The sequence below is a fragment of the Schistocerca serialis genome, chromosome 11 (genome assembly GCF_023864345.2).
Source record: "Schistocerca serialis cubense isolate TAMUIC-IGC-003099 chromosome 11, iqSchSeri2.2, whole genome shotgun sequence".
NCBI lineage: Eukaryota > Metazoa > Arthropoda > Insecta > Orthoptera > Acrididae > Schistocerca > Schistocerca serialis.
The window spans coordinates 74,392,124-74,412,196 of record NC_064648.1 but is presented as its reverse complement, the minus strand read 5'-3'; the positions used below and the strand labels follow the sequence as shown (position 1 = coordinate 74,412,196).

The 20,073-nt window shown below is 39.6% G+C and overlaps 1 protein-coding gene across 5 annotated transcripts in view; it reads left to right on the top strand.

Moving 5' to 3' along the window:
* Positions 1-606: 606 nt before the first annotated feature.
* LOC126427269 (zinc finger protein 418-like) overlaps positions 607-20,073 on the top strand; it is a 540,743-nt gene continuing 521,276 nt past the window's right edge. For 2 of the 5 annotated variants that reach the window (XM_050089530.1, XM_050089529.1), the window contains exons 1-3: positions 607-740; positions 2,653-2,739; positions 8,752-8,814. In XM_050089530.1, coding sequence (XP_049945487.1) covers positions 738-740; positions 2,653-2,739; positions 8,752-8,814 — 153 coding nt within the window. In that variant the 5' untranslated portion in view covers positions 607-737. Of the gene's footprint in view, positions 741-946; positions 1,128-2,652; positions 2,740-8,751; positions 8,815-16,251; positions 16,436-20,073 lie in introns of those variants that run through there. The other 3 variants (XM_050089531.1, XM_050089540.1, XM_050089541.1) reach the window with 3 other exon arrangements.

Below are 20,073 nucleotides of genomic sequence, written 5' to 3'. Positions count from 1 at the left end.
CGACTGAGCCACCTCATATCCCTACAATGGGTTTTACCCAGGTATTTGTATAGCTCGCCTCATTGGTATTATAGTCATAGGATACTACACTTTTTCGTGTTGAAGTGCACAGTATTATGTTTCTGATCATTTAAAGCAAGTTTTCAGTTATTACATGCCTTTGACATCTTATCACGATTTGGCTGAACATTTACACAGCTTCTTTCAGACAGTACTTCATTATGGATGACTGCATCGTCTGCAAAAAGTCTGAAGTTACTGTTAATATTGTATGCAAGGTCATTAATATACGCTATGAACAGCAAGAGCCTAACACACTTCCCTGGGGCACATCTGAAGTTATTACTACATGTAACGACGACTCTCCATCCAAAATAACATGCTGCATGCAATATATTTTCATCATGAGTGAGGTTCCTAACTGTCTGTTCTAGTTAGTTTTCAGAGAAGGCAACGGGACCGATGACCTCACTGTTTGGTCTCCTCCCCCAAATTAACCAACAAACGACTTTAATTTTTTTCCTAGCAGATATGCAGCTCTGATTCCAAGAATGTTAGAACGACCTCCGTGGTAGGTTCTTTCTTCCGCATTTATTGACTTTGACCACAGCAGCAGACGGCTGTAGAGTTTAGTAGTTCGTGTCATGCGTTTTTACGGTATTATGTTGCGTTTTCTGTGTAATATATGAGTGATTTGATGGTGGAGACAGGACATCACGGAAAGACGCATATTGAGTATGGTACTAAGTCAATACTTAATTATCATTACAGCTAACTGCCTCGAATGAAGTAGTTAGGCAATGCCTTGTTAGGATGCTCTAGTAACTGTTCGTACAGTTATTATATAGGTTTAATTTCATTTATTGGGCTCATTTGAATGATAAGTTTGTTCTACATTTAATTCTTGTATCATCTTTGGCGCCTGTGGTTATGGTTTGAGATAGCCCTAGAATTTCGTAAGTAATTATTTCAGGTTATGTGTATCAGAACCAAACACTTGTTATTTTCAGTGAGCTTATGTTTCCGCATTGCGAGCAGGAGGTGACTAGTGTTTAGACAAACATATTAGTGCACATTACGTACCTGTGCTGTTCGGCAATTACGAGAAATACCAGATAGACGTGTGGGTATGTAATATGCTTGCTGTTTTCGTTCTGTCCGATAAAATTGCAAAATGTTTCCCGTGATTTGGCAAAAGAACCGCCAGAAATTTTGATGTGTTGTCTGTAATTACCGGAAAAGTGTCTCTATGCTGTGGTGGTTAGAGAAAGTGAAGCCAATGTGAAATACTTTGTCATGGACGAAAAATGCCCTCATGAAGTTCACACACACGCTGCATTCATATTGTTATATTTACTTGTGTTGTGCATGCGAAGTTCGGTAACAATATTTTTGAAGGAAGGAATAGGGACAGTAGGAGTTAACTTTAATCTGTAGTTCGCCTGGGATGTAGCGCAAACCGTTGTACTGCCGACACATCAGATTCGTTAGCACACGTTAATACAGAGTATCGGGGATTGGTTATGTTGGTATGAAAGAGAATGCTGTAGAGGGAATTCATTGTGTTGCGTTTTCCATGGATTTTCAATGTGCCTATGTGCTCCATAGTTTAGTAAATAGTGTTAACTGCTGTTTGTAGTAATGTGCAGGTTTCAATCTATGGAAGGATATGGGAAATGTAATTGACTCTGTAAGGCCTAATGAGTATGTGTAATTGCCATCGACAAAAGCATCCCAAAACCACAGAACATTGTCATGGGTACGCTTATGAGAAAGTAATTTCACTAAGTCTTGTTAGAGGAATTTAATCGGTGTTAAATCTTGACAGTCAAGAATCATTTATTTTTCCATGCAACGTTCTGGCAGCAGTGTGTGTTTTTTAGTGACTGGGTAAAGATTGCAGCATTGCGCTATATTAAGTTGATAATGTTGAATATAGATGACTGTATAAGGAAACAGTTGTTAAAAATACGTACTAAACTGACTGAAAAAGAAGAAAGTTCTGTCTGTATGGGTGGATTTTCATGTTCTGCTTTTCTGAATACCATGAGCAAATATTGGTTTATAGATTGATTGAAAGTGCAGCCAGTATCATTGAGAAATAATTCTTTTCTGTCCTTGCATACGTTGCTAAGAACATAATTCTGTATATTAAAGAATTTGCAGGATACATTGACAGGCTTAGATATAGCTCGAGACGCATTTTAATCTTTTATTCTTCATATGTAAAATTGCCTACAGTAAATAGATTTGTCTGGTAAATTCAATTTATCTTAGTTGCTTCACATGACACATAGAAATTTATGTGGAAAAAGCAAGCTATGTCAGCTACCATATTCAGAATATGATTGTATACCACAAGCAAATGCTACTAAGTAACAGCAGTAACTGTAAGTCATTTGTTTCCATTGTGTAGGGGTTTTTGTTTTCTGTCAAATTGAGGTGTGTTTTCCATTAGTGACAGTGAGGCTTCAGAGTCCTCATAACCAGAAAGTTGTAAATCAGTTCTTTTTATCAGGTTCTTTGTTCCTCAGCCAGATTTAAATTTTTAATATGCATTCACTCGTTTGCTGCAGCCAGAAAATGCTGCCTGTGCACTATGTTGAATAGTAACAATTTAAACAATATCACTTTTGATTTCTTGTTTTTCAGTGGATTAGGAGAGCACTCATGGACTCCAAGGGAACTACTTGGCTGAAAAAAGAGAAGAATGAAGTATATGCTGAACTAGGCTCCTTGGTAAATAGCTTCTTGTGTTTTTTACCATTGTTTCATTAATATCTCTGTGCAATGTGGTGTGTAAACAAGCAGATTATCTTCCCTGTTGTTTGTCAGATGAAATATTTGGTACTGGCTGTTGGTTTTGATTCTTGACCAAATGAAGTTGCGATGCTTGGCTGTGTAACATATTTGCAATGGATTGGTATCTTATAGTATATAATGCTGCTCTCCAATATTTAATTTGTTTTAAAATTTCTGTAGCTTATTGTTAGTGTGATGTTGGAATGCCAGATGTTAATGATTACAGGTTTGTTGTCTACTAGGAAATTGTCACATGTTCTTGAACTATTGTGGTGTTTGCAATCACTTATTACAAATTAATTTTCTACTTTGAGATTTAGTTTGGTGTGTTGTTAATGTCTAGATTTGTTCCTTTCTTAGAAAGTGGTATTATTAATGGGTATGAGTAGGACTTTACTTGCTAGAGTACAGATGATTCAGCTGCTACTGTAGATCAGTTGTATGGCTTGCTGGATTAATTGATCAGATGCTCTATTTGTGGTCAGTTTTTAAGTTGACCATAGTTGCTTTCTCAGACAAGAGGGGATATATATATGAGGACTTACTGCATAGATAATAGTTGGCAGTCTATTTGTCATGGTGCCTGATGGTGAAATCTAAACACATGATCTACAATATTGTTTTCCTGGTGTATTATTTTTGCTATTGATCATCTAATTGTTTTTATGTACTCAATGTTCTTGTTAGCAATATTACTGTTCTTGATCAGTTTTTGATTTGGGGGTAGGTATTCAGAATCTATTAAATATAGGGAAGTGGTATGTGACAAAGAGCTCTTATTGAAATCCTTTGAGGAGCTGAAATACTATTAAATGAAAGAGCAGTTGGTAGTATAATTTACAACCCTAAGAAGCAAATGGTGGTAATGCTGATACTAAAAGAGTAAAGGAGTGTTACAGTTTTAACTACAGAATGTTTGCAATGCTCTTTAACAAGTAGATTTTCACATTACCACTCTAAATATTTGGTAACACATAAATTAATTAAATGTTAGTATAATCAGAGTTAAACCATGTGGGCTCAAATATGACACATCTGTAACACACAACATATGCCTACGGATTTGGTGCTCATAAAAGAAATAATTATAGCAGAATGTCACTGTCAGCTTCTGGCAAATTAAAACATGCTAACACTACTGTTAAAGCTCACTTCTTGATTCAGTATTTCTGAGATCAGCAGGATTTGAAGTTCCCAGTGTGTGGCCATCAACATTCTACGGATAATTCTCTCCTCATTGAACTTGTTTTGAAAATATATTGTTCATTTTTCACTTCATCAAAGTGCTGTAATTAATTTGTGTTTTTGTAGCTAGATCAAAACACTTGTGACCCTATAAAGGTGTCTTTGCTCTGAATCATTCATCTTGAAAGTTTATCTAGAAGCAGTGAAAGCACAAATGTATACCCATGCTAGACAATGTCACGTTATGAAAGTAGCCTTGACAGGTTTTTGTTAGTGTCAACTGCCAATGTCTGGGTCAAGTAGGACCTTTCGCTCCTCTTCCCCCCCCCCCCCCCCCCCCCCCCCGAAGGAAGCAAACCTTTGTACTTTCAATGTCTCACTTAACTTTCTTTCTACGAACTTGGTGTTCGTAGTGTCTTGCTCATATTCAGATTGTTCATTCTTCTAGTGGTACTGTAGGTCTAGCATTGATCTCAAAATGTAAGCAGTTGGTAAAGGCAAGTCATCATAGATTTAGCACACATGCCTTCTTATCACTTCTTTTTGGAACAACTACAGAAGTGACTACAATGCACTTTCATATCATGTGTTACATCTATATTGTAAATGTATCTGTTTTTCCATTAGCTCAAAGCTGTGTGACTGAGCAGTCGCTGTTCCAGCTTTTCATGTGAGGTTGTATCTGAACTAGTCCAATGGTGAAAAGCAAAACTGTTGCCGACAACTCAGGCGCCTCAGTTACATTTTCCAAAGACCAGAGAAAGTAAAATCAAACACAGAAAATGTGGAGGTGATGCTGTGCTGCCTGTGGGATTGGTCAAGGACATAGGGTGACAGAATAGGGCTTCTAGGTGCAGTGTTGGGAGGCTGTACGGGGGGTGAGGGGGGGGAAGTTGTGGGGTAGGTGTGTGCACTGCTCAGTGCTAGAATGAGAGCAAGGTAGGGAATAGGTGGGGCGGAGCATACAGACTAGTGAATATTGATGCTATGGGGGGTCATGGGGATGAGTGATACGTTGTAGGAAGAGTTTCCATTTTGTACAATTTAGGAAAGTGCTATCACCCTCTATGATCACATCCCCCAACACACATGACTTTGTCACTGAACAATACCTTCCCCAGTGTCTGACTGTCTCCTAACCTACAGCCCATTCCTGGTTGCCATGTCCAACTACATTCTCACAGACAATTACTTCTTTATTGAAGGGATTGCCTACAAACAAATCTGCAGTACATCAAAGGCCAACTGTATGTCACCATATTCTGCAAATTTATTCATAGGCTACCTCGAGGATTCCTTACTAACCACCCAGAATCACAAACCGTTCACCAGATCAAGATTCGTTGATGACATTTTTGTGATCGTATTGGTTTGTTTTTTGAACCTGATCTGATTAAGTCCATCAGACCCTCTATTAAATTGGACCTTGGTTTCCCTTTTTATATCATATTTTTCGGAAACTAAGTTTTAATATGGCAAATAGTAATACAATGATTTGAGTGTCTGAAGTAGCAGTGTAACTGAATAATACTATGAACTAAAAGTTAATACTGGCAGTACTTCTACTACTGCAGTTGCTACCACTAGTGGTTCTGGTAGTGGTGGTGATGAAAGAATTTGTAGGTGTGCAAGGTAGACTTTTTCTGATGCAGAGTGTTAGGGGAAGCGAAATGTAAGGAGACTCCACCAGCTAAGAATATTGGGAAACAATTTGGTTTGAAGGAAATGCTAAGGGTCACACTGAGGCGTGCACAGCCTAAAATTTCCTTTACAGGCGTTGCCCAGAAATGGAATTCCCATGCCTTGTCTTGTCAGTCACAAATACAGAAGCGTCTGATTCCACCCATCTGCTTTGACCCATGACGTCACAAATATGGCGGAAATGAACATACACTAAGACTACAATATGGCGCCTATGATGTCATGACATAAACATGACCACTAACACGAAAATACAATTAGAAACCAACACACACGTTCCACAAAAACCTAAGGAAACTAACGGGACAAGTGTGGGAAATTGGGGGTTTTGGGTGGGGACAAAGTAAATACGAACAAATTTAGACACACACCACCATACTAAATGACACAAAACGACAAAAAAAAAGATGGCACAAAACTACTCAAATTTCATTAACACAATATACTGTGGAATCGGACGCTTCGCTTGATCTACATAGCTCAACAGCAGCTCCCGATCCCACGAATTGGAATCGAACATTTCCCTTCACCTGTTATCCTTAAGACACCTCCACATATAGCCATCCCTGATCAGATATGCCAGAAGTTTATTAAGCCGCATTTCTTCACAACACACTGAACACTTCCAGACTTCATCCAAAATTCCGAATAGTTAAAGAAATTTTATTAGAGACAACGCACTGTCCCCCATCATCACCGACAACCGAAAACTGTTGACCCTGCTAGTCATATCCATACCTACCAAAGACATAAAAAAAGCAGTTTACCAAAATTCACACACACCAATAAAAAAAGTAACATTGACATAACAAAGCCAAAATTGTTAACTCCCTGAAAAATATTCCACTGAAAGCACAGTCACTACCAATACCACACACGTGCAATGCTACCATGCAAATGAACATCATACGCCACGTAACAGGCTACCCATAAACACACCACCAGAGAGCACCACCGATCACATCAAAACACCTACAAATACGCCACTCTCACAAACTAAATTCCACACCACCATGATGTCACACACCACAGCAGTCTTAAGTCATGGGTCAAAGCCGACGGGTGGGATCGGACGCTTTGGTCAACCCCCATCTCCCACATACTCATAGAGTAGCACTCCCCTTACAAGTCAGTACTACCCATGACTGAAGCAATTGAATCACATTTTCTGCCGGGATTTACCCTACCTCTCATGCCTTGAAATGAGGAATAATCTCTCCACCCTTCCCACAGTTGTTTTGTCTCCAATTGAACTTATAAAATATTCTTGCCCATTGCTACTCCAGCCCTGCTTTCAACCTCTTGCCTCATGTCTCATATCTCTGAAACAGAGCTACATGCAGGACATGCATGTTTCCTGCAGCCCTGTCAGACATCTCCAACACAAAGGCAGGGCTACCTGTGAAAGCAACCTTGTGATTGGCAACTACACACCTGCAGCCACTGTGCTGTATCCTACAGAGGCATGACAACTAAATCACTCTGTCTGCAGGAGTGACCAGTGGCAAAGTGTGGCCAAGAAAGCTGGACCACCCACTTGCTGGAAGTGCCCCCAGCATGTTGTGATTCACTTCAGTAACTGCTTCACAGCTGGCCCCAACTGGATTCTATCTTCTAACACAACATATTATTTCCTGTAACCACTCTAGACTCAGCCTATGCTAGTCCATGTCCTCTACCCATATCCTCTTTCCCTGCTCTCACTTCAGCACCACACACACACACACACACACACACACTCTCTCTTCTTTCCTCCCAGTGCAATTACTATTTTCCCTTTCTCAATTTCTCTCCTCCCCTTTCCCTCCCACAGTACAGCTTCCCAAAACTACCTTTAGCAACTCATACTGTCTCTGCCACATCCTTGCATGCTATCACTGAGAACACATTATCTTCCCCCCTCCCTTCCTCCCACTTTTACACTACTATCCCTCTCTTGCTGCCCCGTGCCTCCTCATATCTCACAACCCACCCTAACAGATGGTTGCTCATACCAAAAGCAGATGGTCATTCCCAGTTCCTGGAGACAGTGGCCATGTGTGTGTTGTGTTCCTGTGAATGTGTTCTCTATTTCAGAAGGGCTTTGTCCAGAACCTCAATTTTTTAATACTGTTTCATTGTATTTGTCTGCAAGTCAGTATAGAAAGTAAACATGCCAGATTTCATGTTAATGGGAAAGTGAACTGGAAAAAAACACACCAACCAAATCTGCAAGAAAAGTCCTCAAGATTGCTCTACCTCGGGTGTAAACTGAGAGGAGTGTTTGGTTCAGATATGTGTTAATTCCCCTGATATCAGTAACATAAAAAAAGGTCTGTGTGATATGCTAAGTGGAACATACAGTGCCATCTGTATTTTGTTTACCAGGCTTAGAATACTAATAGTTTTTGATATCTCTATGACTCTGCTGTTGGCATCAGGGAGAATGTTAAAGAATGTGTTTCCAGAAAGCAGTTTACAAAGAAGATACTGTAAGTAATGCAAAAATCGACATCCCAAGTCATAGGCTAGCAAGAACAGGAAACTCTCAGTAAGTGAATGGCCTCAAAAATCTTACTTATTATTCCCTCCTTGCTTCATCCACATCATTTTGATATTTCAAAATAAAACAGGTTGATTGGCTGATAGAAAATTCATGTTGCAATTAGTTGTATGATATGGGTATTGTTGATTTTAATATTAAAGCTTCTAGTTGTACCCACTGATTTCATTACACTACTGTTTTTTATATGATGCGCATTTAATATAAAATACTTAATGATAAGTAAATAAATATTATGGAAGTAGGAAATATGACCGAAAAAAGCAGCATAGGAAAATGAAGTGCAAGATGCTAGTAAATTTTCAAATATGTTGTCACTAATCATTCATATAACTTTTTGATCATTACCATTGAAATGCACCTTACTGACTGTCACCGAGAAAGCCACTCTCTGAAAAGAATGAGTCATTTATTCTTTAGAAGTGTCATAGACTTACAATATGTGATACTTGTTTGTAATATATCTAAAATTGTCTTCTTAAAAGAACTCCTTGCAGATATTTTTTTACTATTCACCACAGGTTCAGTTACACACATCTACCATGAAAGTAAAAGAAGAATTGGATGAGCAAGTGAGCAAACAGGTAAGTCTAGAATTTGTGTGACTGTAAGAAATTAAGCAGTGTCATGTTATGGCTCAGTTTTGGTGAATATAGTATAGATTGGCTTGATGCACTTCAGTCTACCCTCTATAAACCTCTTAATCTCTGATGACTGTCACCTACTACATTCATTCGAACTTGCTTCTTGTCTTCATGCCATAGTCTCCCTCTACACTTTTTACCCTCACATATCCCTCCATTACCAAATTGACTATCCCTAGATGCCTCAGAATTTGTGCTATTAACAGGTCCCTTGTGTTAGTGAAATTGGTCCCTATGTTCCTCCCTCATTTGTTTCGTCTACCCATCAAATCTTCAGCATTCTTCTGTAGCACATTTCAGATGCTTCCATTCTCATCTTGTCTGAATTGCCTATCATTTATGTTTGTCTTCCACACAGGGCTGCACTGCAAATATCTTCAGAAAATACTTCCTAACACTTAAATTTATATTAGATGTGAACAGTCCTCTTTATTAGGCACATGTTCCTTGATATTCCTAGTCTTCACTTTATTTCTTTCTTACTTCAGCCATTGTCAGTTACTTTGGTGCCCAAATAGCAAAAGTTGTCTGCTACTTTTAGTGTCTCATTTTCTAGTTGAAACTCAACATTGACTGATCTATTTCAGCTAGATTCTATTGCTTTTATTGATGTTTGTCATACAATCTCTTCTAGTAATACTATACAAATTTTCTCTTCCAGCTTTTACCTCCCACAAATCCCTTCATTGACAATTTCAAGATGCTGGTTTTGTTGATAGAATTACATTGTCATTGGTAAACACACAGTTTCCTTTATCTTCGAGATTTCCTTCATGTCTTCATCATACAGAGTGCATATCAGATGTACGCTACAAGCCTGTCTCATTTCCTACGCAATGCTTCCATTTCATGTCTTTCAGCTCTTACAACTGGAGTCTGGTTTCTGTGAAAGTTGCAGACAAACTTGGGCTTCCTGTCTATTTATTCTGCTGCTGTCCAAATTCCAAAGAGTGCAGTCAACTCCACATTCTCAAAAGCATTTCAGTAAATCTGCAAAAGCTGTAAACACAATTTTGTCTTTCTTTAACTCGTCTAAGGTAAGCCATAGTATCAGTATTGCTTTGTGTTACATGTTCCTGGTACCCAAAGTGATCTTATGTAAGGTTAACCCTCTAAAAGCGTTTCCATTCTCGCAAGCATGATATATTTATCTGATGGTCTGGTCAGATAGTATTCACCTCTTAGCAACTGCCTTTCTTCGAATTTGAGTTATTACATTCTGGTTGATGTATAACTTTGTCAGCTATCTCGTATCTTGCACAAAAGTGGAATAATTTTGTCAAGGACGGCTTTTCCAAGTATCCCAATAATTCTGAGCAAATGTCATCAACTGCAATGGCCTTGTTAAGACTTTGCTCTTTCAGTGTTGTATCAAATTCTGGCCATCTCATAAAATCTCCAGTTTTGTCTACAACTACTTCCTTTCCCCTTTCTGGAGCAAGTTTGTTCCCCTTTGCCTTACAACCATTCTTGTTTAGCCATATTGCATGTTGTGTTAACATCATTCCAGTAATGTCTGTGTTCCCTTTTGTCTGTTTTAATAGCCACATGTTTGTATTTTCTCTTCTCATCAGTTAAATTCAGCATCTCATGAGTTGTTAAGGTATTTGTACTAGTCCTTACGTTTTACCTATGTTCCCGCCTGCCTTCACTGTTTCATCTCAAAGCTGCCTATTCATCACCCAGTGTATAATTACCCTCTATTTATCACTTGTTGCCTAATGCTCATTTTCAAACTATCAATGATTTTTGGTTCATTGATCTTACCCAAATCCCATGTACTTAAATTCTACTTTTACCATTTCAACAACATTACTCTGCAGTTAATAAAAACAACTCTAGCCAGATTCCACATTTATCACTGGAAATGTTTTGTAGTTCACAATCCTGTTTTGAAATCTTTGTATTTGACATTACATAATCTGCTTGAAACCTTTTGGTTTCTCCAGGTTATTCCACATACACAAGCTTCTTTCATGATACTTGAAACAAGTGTTTGCAGTGACTAATTCATGCAATGTGCAAAATTCTACCAGGCAGCTTCCCCCTTTCAGTCATTTATGCCATTGGATGTTCTCGTAACTATTGTGCATCCTGTTCCTACTATTGAATTTCATTACCTTCTAGAATTGGCTTTCATCTTCCTTAGCTCTTGAATAATTACTCATCAAACTTTTTCCTATTCCATTCTTCTGCTGGTCTTGTTGCCATACAGATTTCTATCACTCTTGTATTTCCTTCATGCCTATTTTAGCTATGGTAATTCATTGACATTGCTGTTGATAATAGCTTACTTGTGTTCCTATTTTCTTGCTCATTACTGGGGCTCTCCCTGCATGACTCCTATTTGATTTTTTGTAGATAATCCTGTACTGACCTGACCAGAAGTCTTGTGCTTTCTGCCACTGCACTTCAGCTCTTACTACAACTGAATACAACCTATCAATGGTTCCTTTTTAAAGTCTCTAACCTCCCTAGGCTGTTGTCGTCATCATCGTCAGTTGAGAGACTGGTTTCGTGTAGCTCTCCATACTACCCTATCCTCTGCAAGCTTCTTCATCTCAAAGTACGTACTGCACTTTACATCTTTTTGAATCTGCTTAGTGGATTCATCTCTTTGTCCCTCTCTTTGACTTTTACCCTCCACACAGCCCTCCTATACTAAATGGGGGATCCATTGATGCCTCAGAACATGTCCTACCAACAGATACCTTCTTCTAGTCAAGTTGTGCCACAAATTCCTCATCTCCCCAATTCTCTTCAGTACCTCCTCATTAGTTACATGATCTACCTATCTAATCTTCACCATTCTTCCGTAGCACCACATTTCAAAAGCTTCTATTCTCCTACACACACACACACACACACACACACACACACACACACACACACACACACACACACAGAGATATATATATATATATGCAGGGAGCTGAGACCACACTGCCAAGCTGTGCTTTCAGCTCTCTGAGACCGCATGCGAATGAGTGTCTACTGCTGACAAAGGCCTTACTGGCCGAAAGCCTTAATTATGTGAATCTTTTTATTGTGCCTATTGTGACTCAGCATCACTGCTGTATCATGAGTAGAGACATTCCTTCTCTGGTATTGTTACATTCCATTCTGGATTTTCCATTGTTTGATGTTTGCTTCTTTTCTCTTCTTGTTTAAACTGTTTGTCATCCATTTTGTCCACTTACTTACAAGACTACACTCCAATCAAATACTTACAGAAAAGAATTCCCAACACTTAAATCTATACTTGATGTTAACAAATTTGTCTTCTCGAGAAAAGCTTTACCTGCCATTGTCACGCTACATTTTATATCCTGTGTACATTGACCATCATCAGTTATTTTGCTCCCCAAATAGGAAAACTCATATACTACTTTGTGTCTCATTTCCTAATATAAATCCCCCGGCATCACTGATTTAATTCGACTACATTCCATTATCCTCATTTTGCTTTTGTTGATGTTCATCTTATATTCTCCTTTCAATACACTGTTCCTTCTGTTCAACTGTTCTTCCAGGTACTTCACTGTCTCTGACATAATTAAAATGTCGTCGGCAAACCTCAGTTCTTATTTCCTCTCCATGGATTTTAATTTCTGCTCCAAATTTTTCTTTTGTTTTCCTCACTGCTTGCTCAGTATACAGATTCAATACCATCAGGGCTAGGCTACAACCCTGTCTGATGTTTGTAAGAGGCTTGTGTCGATGTGGTGGGATGCTTGGTCATCCCTCCAAGGAAACAAGCTCCGGGCAGTAAAACCGCTACCAACTGCTTGGACAACCTCCTCCCGACCATCTCGGCGAGAGGAGGTCCTTCTGACCAGGTTGCGGATTGGGCATTGCCGGTTTAGCCACCGCTACCTGCTCTCAGGTGACCCAGCCCCGCAGTGCCCTTGTGTTCAGGCATTAACAGTGCGCCATGTTTTATTGTTGTGTCCCTGCTTTAGTCAATCTCATGTTGTCCTGTCCCTGCCATCTACTTTACCGGATATTTTAGCTGATGACGCTCGAGCAGCTGCTCGTGTTTTGCATTTTATAACTTTGACTGGCATGTCCGAAGACATCCAACTTTTTTACTTATTTTATCTGCATCTTTGTCAAGCCTTTCTGGTGCCCCCCCCCCTCCCCTTGAGTTTTACTAGATTCCATGTGCTCTAATAACTGTGACTGGGCGCTAATGACCTCAGTAGTTGAGTGCCCTTAAACTCCACCAAAAAAAAAAAAAAAAAAACCCTGTCTGACACCCTTCCCAACTGCTCTTTCCCTTTCATGCCCCTCAACTCCTTTTAACTCCCGTCTGGTTACTGTACAAGTTGTAAATAGCCTTTTGTTCCCTGTGTTTGATCCGTGCAACATTCAGAATTTGAGAGAGAGTAATAAAGTTAACATTGTCAACAGGATTCTACAAGTCTGCAAATGGTAGAAATATAGGTTTTCCTTTCCTTAATCTGTGTTGCAAGACAAGTTGTAGGGTCAGTATTGCCTCATGTTTTCAAACATTTCTATGGAATCAAAACTGATTTTTCCCAAGGTCAGCTTCTACCAGTTTTTCCATTCATCTGTAATGTATTCGTGTTAGTATTTTGCACCCATGACTTACCAAACTAATAGTTTGGTTATTTTCACGTCTGTTAAAACCTTCTTTCTTCGTGATTGGAATTATTATATTCTTCTTGAAGTCTGAGGGTATTTCATCTATCTCCTACATCCTACTCACCACATGGTAGAGGTCTGTCAGGGCTGGCCTTTCGAAGGCTATCAGTAGTTGTAATGGAATCTTGTATACTTTCAGGGCCTTGTTTCGACTCAGGTCTCTCACTGCTTTGTCAAATTTCTCATGCAGTATCATTTCTCCCATTTCATCTTCATCTGCATTCTGTTCTATTTCCATGATATTGCCCTACAGTATATCACCCTTCTATTGACCCTCTATATAATTCTTCCACCTTTCTGCTTTCTCTTCTTCACTTAGAACTGGTTTTCCATCTGAGCTCTTGATACTCATCCAAGTGCATCTCTTTTCTCTAAAGATCTCTTCAATTTTCCTGTAGGCAATATCTATCTTAGTCCTAGTGATATATGCTGATCCTGCTAAGATATGTAATACTCCACACTAAGACATATAGACTGCCTGGCCAGCTTTTCCTGATAACATCCTCCTGAGTAGACTCTGCCTGGAGATCTGAATGGGGGACTATTTTACCTCCTGAATATTTTGCCTAAGATAATTTCGTGCAGTAAAGGAAACAAAAGAAAAATTCGGAGTAGGTATTAAAATTCATGGAGAAGAAGTAAAAACTTTCAGGTTCGCCGATGACATTGTAATTCTGTCAGAGACAGCAAAGGACTCTGAAGAGCTTTTGAACGGAATGGACAGTGTCTTGAAATAAGATGAACATCAACAAAAGCAAAACGAGGATAATGGAATGTAGTCAAATTAAATTGGGTCATGCTGAGGGAATTAGATTAGGAAATGAGACACTTAAAGTGGTAAAGGAGTTTTGCTATTTAGGGAGTAAAATAACTGATGATGGTCGAAGTAGAAAGGATATAAAATGTAGACTGACAAAGGCAAGGAAATCGTTTCTGAAGAAGAGAATTTGTTGACATTGAGTATAGATTTAAGTGTCGGGAAGTTGTTTCTGAAAGTATTTGTATGGAGTGTAGCCATGTATGGAAGTGAAACATGGACGATAACTAGTTTGGACAAAAAAAAGAATAGAAGCTTTTGAAATGTGGTGCTACAGAAGAATGCTGAAGATAAGGTGGGTAAATCATGTAACTAATGAGGAGGTATTGAATAGGATTGGGGAGAAGAGAATTTTGTGGCACAACTTGACTAGAAGAAGGGATCGGTTGGTAGGACATGTTTTGAGGCATCAAGGAATCACAAATTTAGCATTGGAGGGCAGCGCGGAGGCTAAAAATCGTAGAGGGAGACCAAGAGATGAATACACTAAGCAGATTCAGAAGAATGTAGGTTGCAGTAAGTACTGGGAGATGAAGAAGCTTGCACAGGATAGAGTAGCATGGAGAGCTGCATCAAACCAGTCTCAGGACTGAAGACAACAACAACAACAACAACAACAATTTCATGCAGTAGAGCTGCATGCTCTTGAGAAGAAAAACAAAAAGAGCTACAGTTTCGCATTGCTTTCAGCCATTTGCATTATTGGTACAGGAAGTTGGTTAATGCTACAAGGTCAGGTCTGTGGATAATCCAGACCATTGCTCCTGCAACTGATGAAAAGTATTTTGCCCCTCTTGAGGATCCATGTCTAAGTTTGATATCTCCTCAGATAATACTTATTTGTGTTTGCACCTAACACTGTTTTCAATGTTGTTGACATGCAAGCAACCCACTTAGCAGTGTCCATGGTTCATTTGGGGTGGGGACTGTGAACTATTGTTTAAAGTGCTGTCTTTGAGCAGGAGCAATAGTTCTAGCATGTCTATCTGTAGAATTACTTCATTATCTATATGAAGATAAATAACAATTCTGTGAGACTGCATTGGTACACATACAAACCAACAGATGAAAACTGTTGCTAGGTCTCAGATTTGAGGCTGTAACTCCTAGTTTCAGGATCAGTTACTTAAACAATTAGCCTAACCAAGCATGCCTCCAGGCTGCCAAGGGGATTTCACTTGGGTGTCCTCATAGATTTTCGTCTTAGGTTCAGGATTTGAAGGTCAGTGGCCAGCCAATTATTTGGTAAAGCAGTATGATGCTGTTCTCCATAAAAGTAGAAACACGAAATGCATTTGGCAATTGGGTGATTTGTGAGTGGTGGGAAGTGTAAGAAATGTATTGTATAGTTGTCTGTAACTGAGTGCATAGGATAATATTATAATAATCATAAAATTGGTGGTTCAGATCACACTAAGTGCCACCAGTTCTTTTAGTTTTATTTAAATTCCATATGTAAAACAAATGGTAATTTTAATTCATCCTGAGTCATACTTTTCTAATAGTTATTTTTAGTTAAAAGTTACATGAAAATGCGAGTATTGTTAAAAAATTACATTTTGGTACAAAAATGGAGAGCATCAAATTGAAAATAAATAAATCTCGCATGAATGTATCAAAATTTTTGTTTTAATATGTTGAATGATGAAGAGATATGTGATTTTTACCAAACCATTACAATTCAGTATTTGTTAAATTTGCGAGTTGTTATTAGACGTGAAAGTTTTTAAAAAGTAGTAGTTCCTACTAGGAGATCCGAACCAGCAACTTTTTCATTAAGGCACTTTTATGCTATTCTTTCAATTACCAGCAATTGTCTTAATAAATAGGAAAATGTTTTGTAGTAGGCAGCACTCAGAAGTCTTCTGATCTTCAAAGTCAATTTTTTTTAGTTTGGTTACTGCCTAGTGCTGGTTTAGGAAATTGATGTTCCAGCACTAAACTCCAAATACTGGAAGTCTGAAGGAAATTGAAGAGGATGATCTGCAAGATACCCTTTTCAGTCAAGTTATTATTGTCACAGGGATGTGTCCATAATGGTTAAGGTGGCAGCCCATAAAAGTGCAAGAAATCCAGGTATAACTTATCAGCGCAGGTAAAATAAATTTTTACATCTGTTGTTAGACAAATCTCTAATATTAGACAGTCACTAGATCACTATGTGAACGTTTGTGATTAGCTTAAATCACCCGGTATTCAAAATTGTTTTGGCTGATTTCATTCAGCAGAACAGTGAGTGAATAGAGCAGTCAATTTTACTTGATGGATGACTGTAGGATTCATTTTTATTCATGCAGACGAACTGTTTTCTTTCCAAAATCATATAGGAGAACAAAATTATCTGCTGTTTAGGTCTTTAGCTCCAAACATGTTTGCTGTGCCTCTTCTTACAACTTGAAATGACCTGTGCATTTTTCTATTCCCATGAAACGCCACTGTTCCATAAAATAACATTTCCATTGCCAGAGGTAATCCTGCCACATCCACTTGTTTTATTTCATCTGATGGCTTCCCCTTCAGGTCTAGTGGTAAATTATGCAGAAAAAGTTTGGTTTTTCCTTCTCCCTCCTCTTCCCACTTTAGTCAATTATGTATGTGTAATTTTAGTACCTGTGCTGTAGTAAGAAATGTGAAATGCATTTTTATGTTCTTTTGTGGAGAAAATTTCTAGGCAAAGCATTGTAATTATGTCTTTTCTGTTACTGTCTTCCGTTTTGCTACAATCTGCATCATTGTCAACTATCAACTGTAGAGATGTCTTTGATCCCTTTTCTAAAAATTTTCTTCAGAAGTTCTAAGGTTTTCGTTTTTTGTTTCATGTTTTGCAAGATATGATGTTGCTTATAAATTAATGGAAGCTTCTTATATAAGCTGTCTTGGTGGTTCTCATATGTTCAACTTTTGGTTGGCCATGGGGATTCAGGGGATTTAGCTTCATTTGAATTTGCTGTACAGATATCTGCTGTCATGTAACTATGTAATGTTGTTAACATATGCAGGTCCTCACTGTATTCCACAACATTCCCCATGCTAGGTGTATTGTCTGTTACATCATGTCTGATCACTTTATCAGGTTTGTTAGGCAGAAGTATGTTCCTGCCTTCCAGAGTTTGTTTTTAACAGTAGCAATCAGTGATGCTTCAGTAGTCCAGTGCTCATGTTCCAATCTCTGTATTTAGAGAATTTATAATTTTGGGCATGTTTATTGCTAACAGAATAAATATTTTCCTGTTGTGTGTGTTTTCTAAACAGTTACACAGGCTAATTTTTGGAAAACATGTTTTGTAGATTTTCACAGGAATTCATGTTCACAGCTGTGCTAATGTCATAGGATGTGATTTTGAGATGAATGAGTTCTGATTGTCCTCTGGAAATTTAGATCTGTTTTCCATGGATTCTCTAAATCTCTTCAAGGAAATGGATGGACAGCTCCTGATAAAATGGCATGGCTCATGTTGCTTATATTTGGTCAACCTCATGTCATGTTGTACTCTATTGATGTAATTTTCCTCCAAATCTTTTTCACTGTTTGAATTCATGCATCTTCAATTATGTAGCTGAAAAGTATATACACTCCAGGAAATGGAAAAAAGAACACATTGACACCGGTGTGTCAGACCCACCATACTTGCTCCGGACACTGCGACAGGGCTGTACAAGCAATGATCACACGCACGGCACAGTGGACACACCAGGAACCGCGGTGTTGGCCGTCGCATGGCGCTAGCTGCGCAGCATTTGTGCATCGCCGCCGTCAGTGTCGGCCAGTTTGCCGTGGCATACGGAGCTCCATCGCAGTCTTCAACACTGGTAGCATGCCGCGACAGCGTGGACGTGAACCGTATGTGCAGTTGATGGACTTTGAGCGAGGGCGTATAGTGGGCATGCGGGAGGCCGGGTGGACGTACCGCCGAATTGCTCAACACGTGGGGCGTGAGGTCTCCACAGTACATCGATGTTGTCGCCAGTGGTCGGCGGAAGGTGCACGTGTCCGTCGACCTGGGACCGGACAGCAGCGATGCACGGATGCACGCCAAGACCGTAGGATCCTAAGCAGTGCCGTAGGGGACTGCAGCGCCACTTCCCAGCAAATTAGGGACACTTTTGCTCCTGGGGTATCGGCGAGGACCATTCGCAACCGTCTCCATGAAGCTGGGCTATGGTCCCGCACACCGTTAGGCCGTCTTCTGCTCACGCCCCAACATCGTGCAGCCCGCCTCCAGTGGTGTCGCGACAGGCGTGAATGGAGGGACGAATGGAGACGTGTCGTCTTCAGCGATGAGAGTCGCTTCTGCCTTGGTGCCAATGATGGTCTTATGCGTGTTTGGCGCCGTGCAGGTGAGCGCCACAATCAGGACTGCATACGACCGAGGCACACAGGGCCAACACCCGGCATCATGGTGTGGGGAGCGATCTCCTACACTGGCCGTACACCACTGGTGATCGTCGAGGGGACACTGAATAGTGCACGGTACATCCAAACTGTCATTGAACCCATCGTTCTACCATTCCTAGACCGGCAAGGGAACTTTCTGTTCCAACAGGACATTGCACGTCCGCATGTATCCCGTGCCACCCAACGTGCTCTAGAAGGTGTAAGTCAACTACCCTGGCCAGCAAGATCTTCAGATCTGTCCCCCATTGAGCATCTTTGGGACTGGATGAAGCGTCGTCTCACGCGGTCTGCACGTCCAGCACGAACGCTGGTCCAACTGAGGCGCCAGGTGGAAATGGCATGGCAAGCCGTTCCACAGGACTACATCCAGCATCTCTACGATCGTCTCCATGGGAGAATAGCAGCCTTCATTGCTGCGAAAGGTGGATATACACTGTACTAGTGCCGACATTGTGCATGCTCTGTTGCCTGTGTCTATGTGCCTGTGGTTCTGTCAGTGTGATCATGTGATGTATCTGACCCCAGGAATGTGTCAATAAAGTTTCCCCTTCCTGGGACAATGAATTCACGGTGTTCTTATTTCAATTTCCAGGAGTGTATATCCTGTCACTACAGTATGATAGAGGATTTTGTTTTGTATACAATATTTACCAGACTATTTCTTAAGCATTAATGTACTATGGTGGGTGGATGTTGGAACTCAAATTGTTACTTTTTCCACATCACATTTGACATTTCAAAATTATTTTTTCCTCACATTTGATACTTACCTGCATGCAGATTCCAAATTTCAGTAACATGCTATGAGATAAATGCAGATTTATCTCATTGTCCAGTACTTATTTTTCATGATAATGTATTACTGCCTGTATTCTGTGGTGCATCTTTTAGTGGGTCCTCAGCATGGAATGTCTGATTTTGTAGCTAATTATTTCTAGTTTTCCTTCCAGTGTTGTATACAATGCCACTGTTAGTTAATGAAACTCTGGATCTTGTCTTGAATGCATATACAATTTTCTAAGAGTAAGAGGATTCCTTATTGAATGGGTGTGAGGCTACAAATTCAAGTGTTCTGGGTTCCATCCCAGGCATCATCTGTCACTTTTTCACGTGGAAATTGTCTATGTGGAAAATGACAGTTTCCATTCCATTGTGAAGCTCTAGGTCCTCATGTAACTTACTGTGTCAGTGAGTTCAAAAATTGGAGGAAGCCAGTGGTGTACCACATCCAGTAAGACAATGTCTAACAGAGCTCTAAGGTGTTAATAACTAACTTCAGGTTGTTGAAAGCTTTACTTTTACTTCAGGTTTGCATTAG